The sequence below is a fragment of the Theobroma umbraticum genome, unplaced genomic scaffold (genome assembly GCF_002168275.2).
Source record: "Theobroma umbraticum cultivar Fairchild unplaced genomic scaffold, ASM216827v3 scaffold_12.1, whole genome shotgun sequence".
NCBI lineage: Eukaryota > Viridiplantae > Streptophyta > Magnoliopsida > Malvales > Malvaceae > Theobroma > Theobroma umbraticum.
The window spans coordinates 180,584-202,020 of NW_018397269.1; the positions used below are offsets into that span (position 1 = coordinate 180,584).

At 32.6% G+C, this 21,437-nt stretch overlaps 2 protein-coding genes across 2 annotated transcripts; one reads left to right on the plus strand and one right to left on the minus strand.

The window, feature by feature from the left end:
• The first annotated feature begins 4,683 nt into the window (after positions 1-4,683).
• Positions 4,684-12,640, plus strand: LOC110425668 (agamous-like MADS-box protein FUL-L). Its single transcript, XM_021440607.1, has 8 exons — positions 4,684-5,109; positions 8,567-8,645; positions 9,968-10,032; positions 10,524-10,623; positions 10,719-10,760; positions 10,886-10,927; positions 11,039-11,163; positions 11,885-12,640. The coding sequence occupies exons 1-8, from the start codon at positions 4,925-4,927 to the stop codon at positions 11,991-11,993; spliced, it is 747 nt and encodes a 248-aa protein (XP_021296282.1). The 5' UTR covers positions 4,684-4,924; the 3' UTR covers positions 11,994-12,640.
• A 564-nt stretch (positions 12,641-13,204) lies between these two features.
• LOC110426091 (Regulator of chromosome condensation (RCC1) family protein) lies at positions 13,205-19,414 on the minus strand. The gene is given in 10 exon segments (XM_021441181.2): positions 13,205-13,570; positions 13,873-14,064; positions 14,144-14,243; positions 14,246-14,568; positions 15,727-15,898; positions 16,098-16,170; positions 17,234-17,281; positions 17,377-17,570; positions 18,247-18,505; positions 19,176-19,414. Coding segments are annotated over 9 exon segments (1,497 nt in total). The 5' UTR covers positions 19,176-19,414; the 3' UTR covers positions 13,205-13,434.
• Positions 19,415-21,437: the final 2,023 nt, after the last annotated feature.

Genomic DNA, 21,437 nt, shown 5'->3' on the forward strand with positions numbered 1-21,437 from the left:
AATAATTCATATGTTAATTTCATTCTTGCAAAAAGAGGATGGACCACAATATTATTTAGACATAAATATATATATATATATATATATATATTATGCTTCAAATTTTATACTATAATGTTACTGTGTATTTTGTCCCATCTCTCCAACTAAAATTAGCAGAAGAATATCAATTTTCAAACTATATAAAGTATAAACCTTACCTAATTTGTGTTTGAATGATTGAGCTTCCATCAGTTCATTTTGTTCACCACTTTGATCTCAGATATATAGTTCTCTTAGTTTTGTTGTTTTAACAAAAAAAAAAAACAATTCTTGTGTATCATTGAAAAATCAGTTTTTTTTTTACATATAATTTAAGGAATAAATAATAGTGTAAACAACATAAATTTAATAAAAAAGTAAATAAATAAATAAAAAATAACCCTATGAAAGCATTTTAATATATCAAACTAGTAGAAATAAGAGTTATATATATGAACATATCATACTACTTGCCCCACCAATTTTGTCCCAAAATTTTGTATTCCAGACATGACACGCAATTATTAGATAAATTAACAGATAAGTTTTGTCAAATGGAATAAAAATGTTGGGATGAATAGTATATATATATTATTTATTTATGTAATGTATAGAGATTGGGATTTTAGGGAAAGCTTGGGTTTAGGAGTATTTTCTCTTTGGGGAGGGGGGAAATGATTCTTAATTTAATATATAATTAATTGTCATTTCTTTGATGGAAAATAATGTCAAACCTATGTTGGGAAACTTGAAGCTTAGTGGGCATGAAGGGTTTTTTTAGCTTATAAGTGCCAATTTGCAAATCAAATATTAATTTTTTCAGTCATAGTTTGGAAGGCAATCAAGAAATTTACAAAGCAAGGCTCAATTTTTAAATTGGTAGCCTAGCACCTGCATGGTTTGCAAGAGTCAAGGCAGCTATATAAGAACATAAAATTGGATGAGGAGATCTACTAGGTCGGGCAAAACAAAAAATTTTTTTTTTAAAAAAGAAGATACTCTTTATTGTGACGACAAAGATTTATTAATCTTTTTTTTATTATTATTAACCTAGAGGCCAGGGTCACATTCTACTAAATTTTTGCCTTTTCCTGCTTACATCTAAAAATAAATAAATATTTACCTAATTTATTTTTCCAATTAAAATAGTTCACAGAAAAAACAATTTTGGCATTTTAAAATTAAGATTTTGTCATTGTATTAAATGATTTAAAGAGAGAAGTGAAACAGAATTATCCTCTTTATATACATATATATATATAGAAACAATATTCATATTCTTGGTGTAATTTATTTCCTGTTTGTAGGATTAAAATCCATGAAGTAATCACAATCACCCTACGGTCAACTGACCTAACTTAATAAAATCCAAACCAAGCAATGATCAGTGTACTAATAAAAAAGGTAAAAACTTATGGTACACACCGGACAGAATTGTTTTCAAACTTCATAAATGGGTCAAGAAGATTGCTAAATGCGTAGTAAATAACTATAATTAAAATAACTAATAAATTAGCATTGAATAAACACAATGCATATAAACCCATTTGTAAAATTCAAAATATCTATCGCCATTATTATATTAATATAACAATTTTTTTTTAAAAAAAAAAAGTCCAACAAATTCTACTACTTGTACTAAAAAATTTTGGCCTTCACCAAAGATATTTATATTGAAATTTAATCATATTATGTAATTTCAATCTCTTGTTGAGTTAGGACAAAAGGAGAAATAGAGAATAAGGCATGAAACCAAACTTATTCTCTTAGTCAAGATAAAAATGCAGACTGATTTATTTATTTGTAACTAAAAGGAAAGACAAAAGAGTTAGAAGAAACAATTCAGATCCAAGAATTAGGATTCTTATGCATGTTTATAAGGGGAAAAAAAGTCCTACTGGGAGCAACAATAATCAATCTTTCATTAGCATTTATTTTTTTTAATTTGAGTATAAAAGGTCGTTTCCAAATGGGTGTGTTAGGATATATTTAATTTGTCAATGCTACAACTCCCAATCATCTTTTTATTAAATTCTCTTTCCACTAGCATAAGAAACCATTATTAAATTATAACAAGCAAGCTTTGCCTTTTGTGCTCCAATTAGAAATTCATGCAAATATATGATTGATGCAATTTATTTTTATTCTTTGAAAGAAGAAGAAAAAAAGACATGATATATAACAATTAAAAAAAAGGGAAACAGTCCCTCTTTAATTTTGCATAACTTAATTTTTTTTTTTGAATTAATTACATATCTTGTATTGAATTATAGTGAAATTATTGATTTCGCATTTGAACAAAATAACTTGTGAGTACTCAAATTTGAATATATTACCCATTTGATTAACTCCGTTAGAAGGATGATGTGTTCAAAAACATTTCCGATCAAAATGTGTTACCTGTCTAAAAATACTAAGTCATTTTTTTTCTATTTTAGTTTTTGAATTAAAAAATAAAAAACAAAAAATTTCAAAAAGAAACATTACAAAATTTTTAAAAAAATAAAAATAGAGGGAAATTGGAGAGAGAGAGGCAAAAAGAAGAAGGGAAGAGAGAGAATGATTAGATACGGTCAGTCTCGTAAATCACACCAATCTAAATGGAGGAAGCCAGATCAGTGCTAATCTGTCTTGAGCCCTCTCTCTCTTTATTTCCTTTTTATCCATCATTTTTTTTTCTTTTTAATCAAAGGTGCAAATAAATGGATGGAAGCATATTTCAAAACTTAATTGTGATTTTTTTTCTATTACTCATTGATAATTTTACTATTATACGCATATCAAATATGTAATTAATTTTTTTTTAATAAATTTATCAGTCATAGTGTATTCCTTGCTTTGTAAAATATAAGTACCATTTTCTTGAACTAGCAAACATATAGGTTAAATACTCAAATAAGCCATCAAACTATATCAAAAAAGTTAATTTAGTTTTTTATCTTTTTATTGTGTTAAAATAAGCTCTTAAATTTTTATTTTAAGTCAAATAACCCTCTTTCACTAATTGTTGGCTAACTTGTCAATTATATAATCAAGAAATTTTTTATATCACATTATCTACTATGTGACATGTTGACATGTCATTTTGATAATAACAATACTACATGATAAATGATGTGACATCAAAAATTATTAATTCAAAATTGAGGTTTTTCATTTCTAAATGTCCAAAAATTATTAATTAGGGATTTAAAACAAAAAATTTAAAAAAAAATTAATTTTCTTAAACTAATTACCATTTTTTCTTAACTGATTACTATCTTTTCTTCTTCTTTTCCCTAGAATTTGTAAGAAATTTCGATGCTCTTCTCTAAAATCTATAAGAAAAATATGACGGTGTTGAATTTTGTTTACTAACAGTAATAGATTTTTTCCCCAGATCTTTTACAGTTTTTAAAAATTTAAGACTACCCAAAAAATAATTTTTAGAAAAGGAACAGGAATTTATAGACAAAGAGATGATATTCTAACTATAAGATATGTTGAGTTTAAAAAATATTGAAGAAAGGGAAGTTGAAGAAAGTGAAGGTGTTTCTTTTTGCTAGGAAAGGTGGCTTCAATTAAGAAGATGGTAATCAATTAGGAAAATAATAATCAGTTTGAAGCAATTAATTTTTTATTTTTAGTTTCAAATTCCTAATCAATAATTTTTAGATATTTGGATGAATAAAAAGAGAAAAACCCAATTTTTAATCAAAAATTTAATTATCACGTCATCTATCATGTAACATTGATGTCATCAAGATAACATTTCAACATACTAAGTAAAAAATATCATGACATTGATTAACTTTTGTTAATCAACAGTTGATGTGATGAGTTTATTTGATTTAAAATAAAAATTTAAAAACTTATTTGAATGCAATAAAAAAAATAAAGACTAAATTGACTTTCTAAGTATAATGAGGTAAAATTTAAGTACATGTGCTGCATCACTCTTTTACAGAAAACTACTAATGCAGTTTTCTCAATTTCAAATGTCTAACTGTTTGAATAAATTCAAGAATGAGCACTTAGAAGTACACGAGTAAAATGTGAAAATAAATATATATGTATGTGTATATATATGTATGTATATATGTTAATTTTAATTAGTATAGATAAAAAGTTTTTAATACTTGAATGTCCAATCACTGATTATTGAGATACAGACGAACTAATGAATTGACGAAGAGTAGAACAACTTGTAATAGCCTTAAAGACGTTGAAGGCATGAAGCTATCAATTAGGCAGAAGCATAGCTAGTTAATTGAGATGACTTGTATCAGTACAAATGCGGTAAGAACGGGAGTAGGGAGTACCAAGCCAGCGCCGTCAACGAAAACCAGACACATACTCTTCCGGGTCCCACACGAATGCTGACAAAATCATGTACGGACGCTGTTGCTCTCCCAAAACCTGTGGCTCCAAAACGAGACAGTAGCGACTGTTTCATCCTTTCAACCAATCACATCTCGACAACACATTGAACCCTTTAGTAATACTGGTATATTTTCTCCTTACTCTTGCAGTAAAAGCCAAAATAAGCAAAGCCAAGCAAAATTATAAATAAAAAATAAAATAAAAAATGAAAATATTACTACTATTTTCCTATTCCATTTCTTTTCCCTATAAATATATGGGAAACCAAGGTATTTTGCTCCATTATAGCAACAGCAAAAAATAGAAGCACTTCAACGCAAAAATAGAAACCCATTTCTTAAGAATTTCCATTTTTGTGCCAGTTCCATGTTTTCTCTTCCCTTGTAGAATCAAAAGGAGAAAAACAAATATGAACTCTATCTCTAGGGTTTCTTGACACACTCACACACACTCTCTCTCTCTCTCTCACTCTCTCTGTTTTTGTTTGTTTGTTTGTTTGTTTGCTTAGTGAGAAAATTTTCTCTTTCTTGTTTCGGAGAAAATGGGGAGAGGTAGGGTTCAGCTAAGGCGGATCGAGAACAAGATTAGCAGGCAAGTAACGTTTTCAAAGAGAAGAACTGGTCTGCTAAAGAAAGCTCATGAGATCTCAGTGTTATGTGATGCTGAGGTAGCTTTAATTGTTTTCTCAAACAAAGGGAAGCTCTTTGAGTACTCAACTGATTCCAGGTGTCTTACAAAAATTCTTCTACAACTTTAGTTTCTGATCTCTTAGTTTTTCTTCTTGTTGCATGTTTTTGTTTTTTTTGTTCTTTATTGTTATATTTCTTTTCAACCTTTTTGCTCTTTTTTTAACTGTACTTAAGTTCTGGGTCTTTGTTCATTAATGCACTGTTCATGGCTTGCATTACACGAAAATCTTCAGCTTTCTCTTATCTTAAAGAGATTGTTTTTACAATATTTGGAGTTCTAGCCTTTGATGTAATATTATTTTGATCTGTCCCTCTCATATACATACTCATGAAAAAGCAAACATGGGAGAAAACAACATAGGACTTTTCCATGTGTCATTTCTGCTGTCTCTCTCTCTCTCTCTCTCTCTCACACACACACACACACACACAGTGGACTTTTCGTATATGTAGTCTTCCTCAAGTTTTTTTCTTTTTGGAAAGTTAGTATTCCTTTAGTTAAACAACATTTCTGTACATTTTTGTTCTTGCTTCTTTGTTGAGAAGGTATGACATGAAAATTTTTCTGGATTGATTTGTCATATCAAAAGTGAAATAATGTTATGTGTTGTGTTTAACCTCTCCAATAATCTGTGTTAATTTAGTCTTAATGCTATTTTTTCTTTATTTGTTGTACTTGATATAAACTTGTACCTTCATAGAAGTTTAACAGGAAATTAAGCAGCAGATTGTGGAACGTTTTTGCCTATGTTAATGCAAAATTGGTGTAAAATTTTGGATTTGCAAAATTGGTTAAACCAGATTTCAACTTTTAAGAGTCAAGTTTAACCAAAATGTCCTAGAGCTTTGTGTCATATATAGGGCTTGGTGTTGTTTCATTTCTCTATTTTTCATGCTTTTGCATTTCATTTTTAACCTAGGATATTGGAATTTGTTGTAGATAATGCACCTAGGAGATTGCCTCCTAATGATATTAGCTCTTCAGAGGGCATCATATATAGGAAAGTGAGGAAAGCAATGTAACTTTGTTATTTGCAATTTCCATAATGATTTTTCCACTTGGCAGTACTACTAGCTACTAGCTAGTGTAATTTTTTCAAATAAAATAACCATTTTTAATTAGCTAGGGGCAAGCTAGCTATTTCATGTTTCCACTTGTATATTAACAAAGTGAAAATGATTTTGTTGTGTCTAAATACATTATTTTATTTCAATTAGTTAAATCTCTTTTCTTTCATTTTGTTATGCCTTTGTTTCAAAGTCTTCACATAATGATTTTCATTGTTTTGCTGCTAAACCATTTTCCAAAAGCGAAATGAAACTCCAAAATGATTTTTAACTTGAGATGAGGTAAAATGTATTTTATGCTGTGGACTCATTGAACTTGAGTGCTAAAACATTTCAAGCTTATTTTCATAAAGTTTCTTCTTGTCTCTTGAGATTAGGATTTCAAAGTTAATAACTTTATACTGATGTTAATGGTAAAAGTAGCCTAATTTATGGAATGTAACACTACTCTTATCATTTCCATTAACTTTATAAAAAGATATACAAATGCAATTACCAAAGAACCATCTACGGTAACTGCAGAAAGGAATGAGGTTTACAGAAAAATACTCAAAAGAGAAGTCACAAACCAAAGAAAAAAGGAATTTGAGTTTAAATTTTCAGTTTAAAAATATTATTCGCCAACAACTTAGGGGACCATGAAACTGTTATTTTCATTAGACATAAGTATATTAGATTGGGATGAAGTTCATCTTACTTATCTCATTAGACTTTTGCGGAGATATAGTTGTGAAATCCTGCATGAGACATTATGTTCGATGGATTCACAAGCATGTCTAGTTCTGTTCCAACCTGCATTGAAAAGTTAGCCAGTACTCAGGGAAAGAACATACATAGGAAGTTGCAAGAACTTGGATGGAAATACATATATAGCACTACTAGGTACTAGGAGTTTGACATTTAGCAAAGAAAATTTTGTATATAATGTTGTAAAATTTGACTTTTTGGTTGTAGAAAAAGTCTTGTTTCTGAAATAGGTGACTACAAACTACAGTTTGCAACAAGAGTGCGTAAAATTGCTATAAAATATACTTGTTGCATCATTATTATAGGTATGAAGCAATTCAAATTCTATTGCAAAATGGTTTTATAACAAGAAATGAAGTAATTGTGATGCAAAAGTATTTGTAGCAATTTGTGCACATTCTTCTTCCAAAATTTAGTTTAGTTTGTAACAATCTGTTGCAGCAAAAGACTTTTTATACCCAAAAGTATTATATGGAACATTATAAAAAGTGATTCCAAAAATGCTTTTGTTATTAAATAACAAACTCCTTGTAATTAGTGTATATTTCTCCTATTCATTTTGCTGCAACTTGTATCTTGTTAAAATGGTTAATTAAACAAACATGAAGGAAGGGCATGGGGGAATTGCTGGAACAAACAGGCACACAGTAGTTTTCTATTCCTTCTTTTAAAAGTCATCAAATTTCAGTGAGATTGTACATACTACCTTTCTCATGTAAAATTGAAGTGTGTGAAGTAAAAATTCCTCTATATATTGAATTAAACAGGAAAATACGTTTCATTTTGGATAATATGAAAGTAAATGCGTTTTGATATACTGGTTCTTGCTCTTTATATTTGGAAATATCCTTGTACATCATTTAGATGCAAAGTTAACTACTATTTGCTCTTAGTAAAAGTGAACTAGGATTACGAATTCAATTGATAGCAGCTTGATCTGATTCTTGAACTCATATTTATTGATAGCAATCAGCAGTAATAATATTTACTTACTACTTACCAATAAAATGTAGAATCTGATATATGTAGTGTGGCATTTGGCATTTATAGTTGTCCCACTTTTAAGAGTTTTTTTTTTTTTTTTGTGCATCTTAAGTTGTGAAAATGCCAACATTTAGGAGCTGCTAGTTTCTATTTTTCCAATAAGCTTTAGTGGTGAATATTGATCTAGTCCTGATATTGATGTCAAGCATGCCCTTTTAGGTTTTTTTTTTCACCTTTTCCTTTTCATTTTTTGTCCAATAATTAGACTATGCAATGAGAAACAACCATCTTTCATCCCATAAACCTCTCAGCTTTTTATGACATTTAGGATTCAATCTGGGAGCTTGACACAACAACCAAAGGTCTTTACCAGCTAAACTAAGCATTAACATAGCTAAGGAGACAGTTTCTCCTTAGGTGCATCATAACTCAACCGTTAAAATGATTAGAATTTAGAACTTTGGTAAATCCATAAGTTGAGACACATTCTTGTGAAAGATTTCAGCAAAATTAGAAGGTCATGTTTTTTTTATAAATTCAACGTAAAGAATTCCTAATGAAGGCTTTCATAGCATTCAATGACATTCCTGTACTGAAAGTGTGGGTGTTCCAGTTGAATTTTGTATTAAGTCTAATTAACCAGATTCAATATACCTGTGTAGAGCTTCCTTAATTAACTTTAATTTTTATTGCAGCATGGAGAGGATCCTAGATCGATATGAACAACAATCACATGCAGAGCGACAGCTTGTCCCAACTGGTTCTGAATCACAGGTATGTCTAGATCTTGCAGCAAATCATGAATTTGTCCAAAATAAATCACAATATATATAATCATTGTGAAGCTAAGGTGTCTATGTTGCGATTTTATTGGAGAATGTATGTATTCAGTATGAGACTACTGCATATACATTAAATGTGTTTGGATATTCCATCCAAAAAAAAAAAGAAGAAAACAAGGAAAGTATGTTAGGATATAATGGAAGAAAAAGAGAGTAGAGGGAAATAAAATTTTGCTTTGCCTATATAGATTGGAGGGTTTGGAGGTAAATGAAATCCTTCAGAACCTCACTTTTCAAATTCCTTCTAGTTAGGAGGAGGATGAGGTTGACAGTTGATTGATTCATATCGTGTGTGTTCCGTTCTGATGATTAGAGCTCAAGGTCGCTTATACCCTCCAAAATTATATTTTTTAATGATTTTAAATTGAGTTGAAATGATAATAATGCCTAAACTAGCTGCCTAACACTACTCTACTCCCCTCTTTATTCCCCAACAAGGTAAGAGATGTTTACTCTTTACTCTTTGTTAACTTGATCTTTTCACCAATTCCATTGTTAAGGTCATAGAGACTCCCTCATTCACCTATTCAAACTAAAAAAAATGACACACTAGCAAGAATGCCAGCATCTTTCACCATAACCTTTTGTACCAAAAAAAATGATAAAGACCAATTGAGAGTTGGGGTAAATATTTGTGTTTAGGGGAAGAAAGAGACACTATAATTGCTGTTAAGGAAGACCAAAATAGTTGAGTCCTTGCAACTATTCTTTTGTTCTAACTTAACACTTGTTACATGGCAAGTGTAACAAAAATTATTAAGTCAAGAATGAAACTTAAATTTCATAAAATTATTGGGAAACGCTAGTGTAATTTTATCTTCTTCAATACATGCCTCTGAGTAAAGTTCGCATTGTAACTTTATCTGTCTTCAGATAATAGTTAACAGAGCTTTATGGTGAGTTTTGCTTTCTGATTTTAATCCTCAATTCATGGTTGACTCAGTGTTTCTATTCTTCACAGGGATAAATCTCTCAATTTGCTTGTGCTGCATATGTTTTCCACAGAATTAGTCACTGCTGTTAAACCATGCAGTTTCCTTGTTCAGCTTGTTCTATCATCAAACTTGAAAGAATTCATTTTTATGCATTCTTACTGTTTCTGATGCAACTGTAACCATTACTATAAGTTGTTGAAATTCTCCTTGATAGTCAGAATCTCATTAAGGTTGAAACTTGTAACAATTATTAGTGCTTGTTGACTAAAATGAAAATGAAATCAGTATTTCTTGAAATCCTTTTTCTAAATGATAACAGGGAAACTGGCCTTTGGAATCTCCCAAACTCATGTCAACTATTGAAGCTTTACAAAGGAACTTGAGGTACAAATGTAACTTCATGTGAACTATCAGAACTTTGAAAGTTGCTTGCATGCAGCGGTCATGTAGAGCTGTCAACTTCTGTGCAATATTTTGCCTGTTGAAAGAATAGTACTAACTTTTTTCACAAAACTTTTAAATAAGAGCATGCATCTCATTTCATATTTGATCCAGTCCCCATGCCCTAATAAAGGAAGCATTCAAAATAGTGTATCTACCTGAAAAGAGTCAGTAACCACAAGTTAAATTCTCATTCCCAAGAAGGGCTATAGCTAGCCTATCATTTTTGTATATAAATCCTTGTGCTAAAACTTGATGAAGCATACTGATGTTGTAAAATTGATTAGTTACTGTGGCCTAGCAGCAGCTTTGTCCTGTTACCTTAAATAAATATGCTACATGGAATATGAGGTTACGTGCTTCTAGGGTTGGATTGGATTTACTGGCAACTTAATCAACTCAAGAAACTGACATGTATTATATTTATCATGCAGGCACTTCCTGGGAGAAGAGCTTGATCCCTTGAGTCTGAGGGACCTGCAACTTTTGGAACAACAAATTGATACTTCTCTGAAGCGCATACGAACTAGAAAGGTAAATTAGCATGTTCAATGAGGTCTATGAAAATTTATGTTACATTTTTTATGAATGCTTTATATCACTCATTAATTACGTGTTCTGATATGCAGAATCAACTCATGCATGAGTCCATTTCCGAGCTGCAGAAGAAAGTAAGATACTTTAACATATGATGAAACGTTCATCATGACTTATAGATTGTATTCTAAAATCGACATTAAATCCCATGAAAGAACACTGCCACATATGAAAATCTCTTACTTGAAGCTTGTGACAGGAAAGGACACTGCAAACCCAGAACAACATGCTAGCGAAAAAAGTAAGAACCACGACTTCTACCCTCCAAATGCCGAAGCATGCGGTCTTTTGTTTAAATACGAAGTTTCTTGAATCATTTTGGACTTCATTGATACTTCTGGCATGGATACAGCTCAAAGAAAATGAGAAGACACAGACTGAGCATGCACAATGTGAGCAGCAAAACCTTTCCCAAAACTCGTCATCATTTATACAACCACCACCAGCAACAATAGAGTTTCCTTCTTTGACCATTGGGTACTCTCTCTCCCTCTCTGATAATCTCTCATGCAACTGAGAAAGCCATTGCATATGCAATTTATGTACACATCCGGTCGTCTCAACTACTGCTCGTATGCTTTTAACTGTTTGATTGATTAGGATTTTCTTTATTTCGTACTTTATGATTTTCCCTCTTTGCAGTGATTTCTTTTACATTAGTGACAACGGTAAGAAATCAATTAACTGAGGCAAAGCTTGCCATGGGTCAACTTGCTATCAAGTGATGTCCCGCTGATGAGATGGATGATCATCGTGTACTTAAAAGATATCCCTCATGATGCAAAAGCATCCTCTCTATAATTTGCTTAAGTCGTGGCCAGATAAAAATAGTAATTCCTAAGGATGATTATTTTCCTCTATATTTTTACTTCTTTTTTGTCCTAAACAGCGAATTGGTCCTTACTTAATTTGGCCAATATGGGTAAGTGCTGCCACCAGTTTTACCAACAGTGCAGCCTACTGCCTAGATTTAGCAAGAACTAAAGTTATTTTCTTAATTAGTTCCATGGTGTAGTCACACCGAATTCTGTTTTACATAACCCTAATCATAGCTAGCTGATAGGCATTATCTACACAAACTATTTTTTTTTTCTGTTAAGTTTTACAGATATCAGTCATAGAAACGACTTAAGCAAAATACAGCACTGTATTACTCCTGCAATGAGACTAATCTCCAGTTTTGATATGAATCATGCAGAGGGAGTTTCCAGGCCATAGAAAGTGCAAACAAGGAGGCTGAGACTCAAGCCCAGCCTAGTACCAATACAGTGATCCCGCCCTGGATGCTTCGCCATGTAAACAGATAGCTGAGACCAGAAGGAGCTGCTCAAGTCGAACATCTCGGACTATGTTTTATGCGGTGAGAGTTCCCAGCATATATATACCATGGCAAAATTAAGTTCCAATGCGATGAGAAAACTATAAGTTGTACTGTTTTTGAGACTGCGTACTGCATCCTGGCGTCCCAGTAGAAATATATAGTAAAGAGGTAAGACTAAATCGCATTGCTTAAAGCAATTATGTGACCAGGAATATGCAAATGTTCAATGGCATATGAATTAAGCATAACTGTGTGGCAGCTTCAACCTGTGATTTTACACTTTGATCAAACGCTCATTGGCTTTTATATTACATTTTCATCACCTGAATGTGCAAAAGGGGGGTAAACTGCATGTAGTTCAAATGGAGAGAAAATTCTGAAAATCAGTTCAGCCAGCATATTGGGTCCAGTACTTGAAGTATAGTATATATATTCTGTTCAAAGATAAAGATGGAGCTCGTCAACTTCAATGGAAAACAAGAAGTTTGTGGTGAAGTAGGTTCCATGCAATCACTTTGACCGGTCACCACAAAATATCAACCCTCCTCACATGCCTCTTGTCTTTTTTATGAGGTAATCCAGTTGTCTTTGACGTGCAAGCCAAGACAAAAAACATACGACCGCCATTCCTTTGGTTCATCTTTAACAAAGGGTATCAAGCCCAGCAAAAATTTGCAGTCTACAGCATTTCAATGCATTTCCTGTTTATAGGGTTCAAGGTTACAAATAAATAAGCACGTGAGAGAGGTCAATTTGAGTTATTGAATATATATATATATATATATATACATATATATTAATTAAAAATTAATATATATTTATAATAATTAAATAGACACACAATAGTATTCTAACTTTATTCCTGAAGTTTTAAAACTCCAACAAACCATATATAATTTTAGACCGTTTCATCCTTTTGGAACTTGAATGTTAATATTAAATCATCATTTATATGTTCATTAAAGCTAACAATTAGACATTCTTACCTAATCTAATATAAATTAGACATTTATATGTCAGAAAGAAATGGTTGCTTTCCAAAACTCTATTGTTTTTTTTTTTTTTTTGGTTTAGAAAATAAAGGGGAAAATGAAAATTAAGGACAAAAAGGAAGGAACGTAAGAAGTAATTAGGAAAATATAAACTGATAAATAAAAAGACTTGGAGCAGTTGAAAATACAAAATGAAACACAATGATGCATGGGGTGAATAGTTCTTCACCAAGCTTTCAATTCTTAAGCCATACAATGTTCAACTTTTTACAAAGCCATAGGTACAAGGTTTGCTTCATGTCCTTTCTTAATGCTTAAGTTGACTGTCCTAAACCCCTTGGCCATCAAGATGACCCAAAAGAATGATTTTTGTATAATAATTAATATTTGAAAGCCAATCCTTGCTTTCATCATATAACTAATATATTTCTTATCCTACATTTTTGCTCTGAATGATAGGTAATGAAGGTCACCACAGCAAGTACAGAGCGACCTGACCACTTTGTAGTCATTTCTTGAATTACTCATGTCATCTTGATAATCGCCATCACCACCATCAAGAAAATGCTCCCTGTAGATACAAAAAAAAAAAGACAAGAGGAGAAGAGAAATAAGGACGACAGGGAAAGGGGTTGGTTATGGTTCTCCGCCAGTACAAAAAAACAGAAAACGCTATTGAATCTCGATTCTATCGTACAACAAGATAAAGCAGACAATGTGCATGAAAGTTGACCATCCACCATAAACAACATCAGGTTGAGGGGAAAGCTTACAAGGACTAGAGAATGATATGCTACTTTAAAAAGAAAAGCATAAGGAGAAAGTATCTAGACAAGATATCAGATGAATGCAGCCCAAAAAGGTAACCAGTACCTCAGTCTCTTGCAAAGACGTGCTAAAGCATCTGATCCTGTTCGAGATGCAACATCCTCAATCCGTGCAGCATTTGATAAGGTCACACTGTCTGCAAGCCTAAACTCACACAGTTCTTTCAAGGAACATGCATCGGTCAATACAGCAGAATGACCCCCACCGGCTGCCAGTTTTCTAACTTCACCAACACACCTACAATGTAGTATTGTCATCAAAACAAAAACCACAAGAGGTTGCAAAATCTACCATACAACAATTTGGCTACACATACCAATCAACTGGTGACGGATACCAAGCATAAATAGAGTTCTCATTAGCTGCCTGACCATAACTATTGTAACCCCACCCATGAATTCTTCCATCTTTCAACAAATAAGTGTATGAGAATGTCCACAAGCAATAAGCTGGACACCAGTGGGAACAACCACAGCAGGGATATTACGAAAGAATGATTTCTTAGAGTCGCATGAAAAGATTCCTGTCTGAGGGCCAAGGCCTAGCTGTCCTACTTGACCACCACCCCAGGCATAAAGAGCTCCCTCTGAAGTTAACGCACAAGCATGTACTCCTCCACAAACAACATCCTTTATGCATATCCCATCAAGAGCAACTACCCTCCTTGGCAATAACTCTTTATCACCAGATTGAAGGGAACTGTGTCCAAGTTGACCCATATTTCCTAACCCCCAAGTATAGCTGTAATATTCAAAGCAAACAATCATCATGACAAAATATTTGTTGATAGCTAGGGAGGAGATCTTGAAATAAGATTAGCATTTTGAGACATCAACCATCTGTACCCTTTAAAACATGATCAAACAATGTCCATGTTCATATTTTGATGGTTAATATACATTATGGAAAATGCTTGTACGCATTTGCACATTGGAACACTCATGCATGTTTAAATCCTAAAAACACCTTCAAGAATAGTATTACTCAAGGAACCAATGTATAATGACAACAATCATTCAGTGACACTTGGAAATACAACTATAGATAAGCATTTTGCTTTCGTATAAACCTACACAAATATCTTATTATGAAACCTATTTTTGACTATCCTACAATAAAAGATAATAAGTGCAGAGATAGCAAGCTCCAGTAAAAGCCTCACTAACATGAAACTCAGGAATCAGATCTTCAGATATGCATAGACTATCACAATTCAAAATGTATCAAACTTGAGCTTTATACACTATGAGAGGGAATGGGAAAAGGTTAAGACATGCACTAATCATAGAGTGAGTAAGATATTATTTTTTATGAAATATGACTGCTTTTTCATGGTACAACCAATGTAAGGGAACAGAGACTTGCATATCAGAATTCATCCCATTTCCATTGCATCCTGTCTCCTGACTAGATGAGAGATTCCAATAAGAGATTTTTCCAAACACTCATACAAAGCAACTTGTGTCATGCTGATAACCACAATCCTCCTCCTGCTCTTCCCCCTCCCCCCCCCCCCCCCCCCCCCCCCACACCCCCCACCTTCCCCTCCACTCTTCCCCTTTTATTTAAGTGAAATAAAATCACCAAAAGGCTGCAGATCTGCTAAGACCTGGTGCCTGTTATAAACTATAGAAGTCTTCAAGAGCTTCGACGATGGTAACTCTATCCCCTCAAAAGCACTTCTATTTCTTTCTTCCTTCCTCAAAAGCCAAGAATTGAGGAGCAAAAACAACCATTTTTTATATCTCTACAAGCATCATTCCTGTACCAGCCATAACCCAAGTGATGCGGATAACCACAATTCTCATGCTTAAATGTAGAACTTATCTCCATCTAGTTTCTTTTTTTTTTTTATTTTGAAAGATTATCTCCATCTAGTTAGTCCTTTGGATAACTTACACCTCGCCTTTTTCAGAAATAGCTGCAGTGTGGTACTCCCCGCATGACACTTGGGTAATCTTCACAAGCTCAGGAGCTTCATCAAGGAACTTCGCATATGCACCTATAATACGAGCCCTCTGTAATCCTTCACAAGTAATGCCTCTGCCAAGTTGACCATACTCATTATAGCCTGGTTTATCAGAACAGTGATAAATATTGATTAATATGCGGCAGGAAACTGGCATGTGTTTTTAAGTTTCCTTCCCTAGATCTACGTTCAGTCTAGAATGAAGTGCATAGGCACAAAAACATTTTCCAGTAAAGTATTAATACGTTTGCAAATTGTACTCAGGAAATCAATTATAATAAAGTGAAGTTCTAAGCCTTACCCCAAGCTTGTAGTAGGCCTTCCTCTGATAGTGCAACTGCATGTGCTGCTCCACAGGACACTTGACGGATGACCTGTGATAAACAAAATGCATATTAATCTCATATAATAGAGCATTCAACAAACAGTTACAGAGCCTCTGATCCTTAAATATCTCATAAAAAAAAAAGATCTTCGGCTGTAAATCACGATCAAAATGATAATGGAAAAAGATCACTCAAAACAAATAACAATGAATTTAGGGAAATTCAATGAGACACAATTATAAAGGATGAGGAAAGATTCGGTCATTTACAAAATCCCTAAAGTGGAAAATTTGAATGACACAGCTACAAGCTACAATATTTGATTCAAACAGAAACGAGGAAAAAATGCAAGCTGCATTTTACAGAACTCAATTAAAGTTAATCAAGGAGTAATACAGTTGGATCTTTTTCTCTTATAATTGTGCATTTGTGTGTGCAACCAGGGTAGGGATGAGACACAATATTATAGTAGAGCTACTTAGAGTTCTACAATCTGAAAGAGGCAACTATGTGTTATAATAATACATAGATACAAATGCCAGAAAACAAGTTTGGTATCAAAGTTGTGTTTCTCCATTTGTGGTTAATTAATAGATTGACTAGAGCAACAACTTGTTGGCCTGAAAATGGGCTGAAACAGCCAGCTTATTTCTCTGCTAGGTCATGAGCTAGACAACATGTTGATATAGCGGCATGTCGATATAGCTAAAACACTAGAGAATTTTTGAAACTGCAAAAATCTCCTACACGTTAGGCATGTCATATCCAAGCAAAGCAATCCTCACCACATTCATTTAAGAAGCAGATGGCTGGAATCTCCAATTTGGTTTTGAGTAAAAACTGAGGCAGGAGAAGAATAATGTCTAAAAGTGGTTAGCTAGGAAGAAACCGTGCATTTTGTGTTCTTTTTCCTTGTCTTTGACAGAAAAAAATTTTTTTCTTAAGAGCCTTGAAATTCGTTTATAGGAACATCAAGAGTAAAAGAAAGGATCATAAAAAGTAACAAAATATAGGCCCAAATAATCTTAACAACAATTTTCCACTTGCTTTGAGTTATGGAATTAGCTAAACAAGTTGATTACTTATTAATATCACGAGTTGAGGACAATACCATATTAGGGGTGAAGGCACCCAAAAATAAATGAGGTAAATTTGATCCCTGTCGTCAGATGTGGAAACGAAATTAGAAAGAGAAATTAATATCAGTTAAAAACTAAAAAGCACCAATGATTCTATTGATATAAATTGCACCACCTGATTTTGTCCCCAAACCCAGAGTCTACTTGTTGATATGGTTCCATCACTTTCCCGAGGCTCTGCAATAGCAGCAGTGCAATGTGCCCCACAAGATACATATTTCACAAACTCTGTTTGTAATTGCTTTACTTTCTTAGGATATTTCCTCCCCTCCTCAGTGCCATCTCCCAGTTGACCAAACTCATTAGCACCTGACCAGATGCATCAAAATATGATTCTATTATTTTTCGACATGAGCAGACAAAAACAACAATAAAAGCCGCATCCCCTAGCAAAGACAAAATTATTTCTTTCAATTTGTCAACAATAGCACACCACCTTCACGCATTCACTTATCAAAACAATCTACATCAATGACAGAATGCCCTGTATGGCTATGCACACTAAAGATAAATTCTCATCAACAAGGAGATGGGCTTCAACCAAATTAATCTATCAACAATACAATTCAAACCATAAAAATGACCGAATCACATCACAGGAACTAAACAATACAAAAAGATGCATCACTGTCAAGGTCCTCGGAAAATGCCAGCCATCAACAATAGAAGGCAATGGCAGATCAATACAATCACAGCAAAGCCATGATACACATTTTATCTTCAAACTTTAATGACAAAGGGAAATGTGAAAGGAACAAACTCAAGGTGAAAAGTAACCAATTGGACCAAAACCAACAGAATCAGATGAAATTAACCAACCAATACAACAAACATAACATTCTCAAATACCATCCACAACTTATAGCCATCAACAACAGAACTAAAATGGCAAGACAAATAACAAGAAAACACATGATCTTCAAACTTGAAAAATAACAAAAAATAAAAGAGAAAAAGATAGCTCATTTGAGTAATAGAAACAAACCCCAAGTGAATAATGACCCATCTGAGGCCACAGCTGCAGTATGCTCACGGCCACAAGCAATATCCAACCAGTGGGCATTAGCGCCAGCTGGACACCCAAAAAGCTCTGGAGGTAGCTGTTTAGGGATCCTCAGCTGTTGCTCTTTCCCTTTCCGACCAGTCTGGCCACTATAATTATATCCCCACACATAAATTGCACTCTTTGTTGGAATATTCACAGAACGGGAGATTGTTTCCCCAATAATTGCATCAATATCCATCTATTTACAAACAAATAAACACATAAAAAATGAGATCAAGTTCACAACATTTGTTGAAATTCGAGGTTTTGCAATGATTAAGGAAGAATCGTAAGGGTTGTCTCTAGCAATATGTCTAGTTTATGTAATTTCATACAAAGTTTATAAAACCCAGACGAAAATTAGAGGATCTTTTTCAATCGATAAGGTGAAGCTTCATGACATAACTTGTGTTTGGTGGGTGGGAAAATGGAGGAAAGGAAAGGAAAGGAAAATTTTCAAAAGCAAACTCTGCATTTTTTCTAACAGTTTTATCGAAAAATCTACCAAAAAAATGCATACATAAATCTAAGGAGATTAAATGACAACATGTGTTGAAAATCTAACGTCTTAGCCATGATTAAGGAAGATTTATATGGTTGCTCTAAATAAGTCGTATTCTTATTGTAATTTCAGAGAAATTCAACAAAAACCCAGATGAAGGGTCAAGTGTTTTTGAGTTAATATGGTGAAGATTCATGACATTATATGTGTTTGGTTCACAAGGAAAATGGAGGAAAGGAATGGAAACTTCAAACATAAATTTTTCTTTTTACGAATCAGTTTTTTCATTTTATAGTAATCGGATAATGCATTCATTGAATTCAAAAACAAATAAGAAAAATAGTTGGAGAAAAATTAAAGAACGTACCTGAATATTAAGGATTAAATTAGGATCGAATTTCTTCGAGACAATAAAAATAGAAATAACTGAGATTTTATTTGAAGAGAAGACAAAAGCAGAGACACAGGTTGTGTTCCCCTTTGAATTTACAAGCGTTGGTGTTCCGGGAATGTGGGAGTCGGATCGGATGGAGTCGGGTCGAGTTTAAGAATTATTCGAGACCCGAATCTTCTAGACCAAAGCAAACGTCGAGCATAAAATCTTGCCTTACGTCAGCACCGGTAATCTTCCGGATGCATGAAACCGTATATAAATGTGATTTTTTTTTATTTTTTTTAATTTAAATCAATTCTATCATTCCTTTTTGAAGAATCAATACTTTATGTAATCAATATTTAAAATGTATTTTATATTAATATTTTAATGTTTTTAAATATATATTTTAAAATTAAAATAAAATAAAATAATTATTTATTAATAATAATAATAATATTACAGACCAAGTTCAAGTAGAAAAAATTTGACTCGAGTTCAGCTTGCAGATCAATCTAATTATATTTTATACTCTATACATACAGACCAAGCATATAAAATTTTATACTCTATAAGATATTCTTAATTAATGTAAAATTTAAAAAATATGAGGTTGACTTAAAATTTTGTGTATAATAAATATTAAACTATTATTAAATCTAATGGTTGGATTTTTAAAATATTATTTTTACAAAAGCTTATTAACAAAAGTTTCAAACTTATTAATTTTATATCAATGTTACTTAATCCCTTATTTTCATTTTTTTTTACCTTTTATAAAAAATCAATCACATAATTTACATTTTGCACATGAATATATTACTAAAAAAGTAATGTTAAAGCTGGCTATGGTCAATTGTGTTGGTGTGTTCTTTTTTCCTTTTTTCTTTTTTATGATATATAAAAATTTAAAATATTTTTTATATATAAAAAAAGGATCTACCTGCAACCATACAATAAGTACAAAAGTGGAAAAGTCTTGGTCTTGGTGGTAGGTGATAATGTTTAAAGGTGACACTTTGACCAATCAAAAAGGCCAACATTGTCTTATATATAAACTCCATTCTTCTGTCCAATTTGCATTTTCCAGCATCTCATGCGTTTAGTTGGTGTTCAGAAGAGTCTCAGTTTCCTTTTCCAGGTAAACTTTTCTTCTCTTACAGAACAAAATCCCAGTTCCCACTTGCTCATTCTTATTATCTAATTATGTTTTTATTCCATAGATCATTTCATTTCTTCATTCTTTTTTCTGATACCCTTTTATTGATATTTACCATAACTGTGATCAAGTTGTAATTTTTTATTATAAAGTAGAACACTTTGGCTTTGAAGGATTCAGTTTGTTTGCAAATGTAACCCATAAAGCAAACCCAAAATTGCAAATTTGATATTCACTATGAAAGTTCCTTTTTCTTGGATGTGGGAGTAGAAGTGGAAAAGGTTGATCATAAGCAAATTTGGTAGGTTTGTATATGAAAATTCCCGTTTGACAAGAGTTTGGTATTTGATTTGTCTTAATTGCTTAGCTTCACAGTATTTAAGAGGCAATTCATAAGGATTATGGTATTTTATTTCTTAATTTTGTTGTTAAGCATTGCTTGTAATGTGTCAGATTCGATATGGGATGTAAAAAGTTGTTGGCTTTTAAGCAATGCAGCCTTTTGCCTAATGAGATTTCAATAGGTGAAAGTGTAGATCTATTTATATCTGATTTAGGTCTTCTTTTATATTGTTCTTCTTTAGCTCCCTCCTTTCTTTTGAATATCCTCAAATTTAAGATCTGCAAATGATCTAAGCTATACATTTGGCAGAAGAGGAGCATCAAGTTTTTATGGTAATGCTTGATCTCTCTCGTTTCCTGAACAATTGAGGTGCATTAGACACTGAGGATGAGCACAGATGGGACGAGAATAAAGGAGGAGGGCAGACAAGGTTTGAAAAGAGGGACCCAGGAAGTACACCACATTTTCTTGATAAAAAATATTCATTGCCAGAATAAACTGGATAAGGGTTTTATGAACAGCTAACAAGAAGTCTGAATTATATGAGATCTGATATTTACACACCAGGGTGACTAAATGGATTTTCCTGATTAAGTTTATGTCATAGTCCTTGAATACAAATGTTTGGATATTTGGAGGGATTTGTGAAGGTGATATTTATTCATATATGGTTACAGTATGACTGCATTTAAGCTTATAATTGATTCTTTGGAAAAATTTTCAAAGGAGATTCTCTATCTTCTTCTTCTTCTTC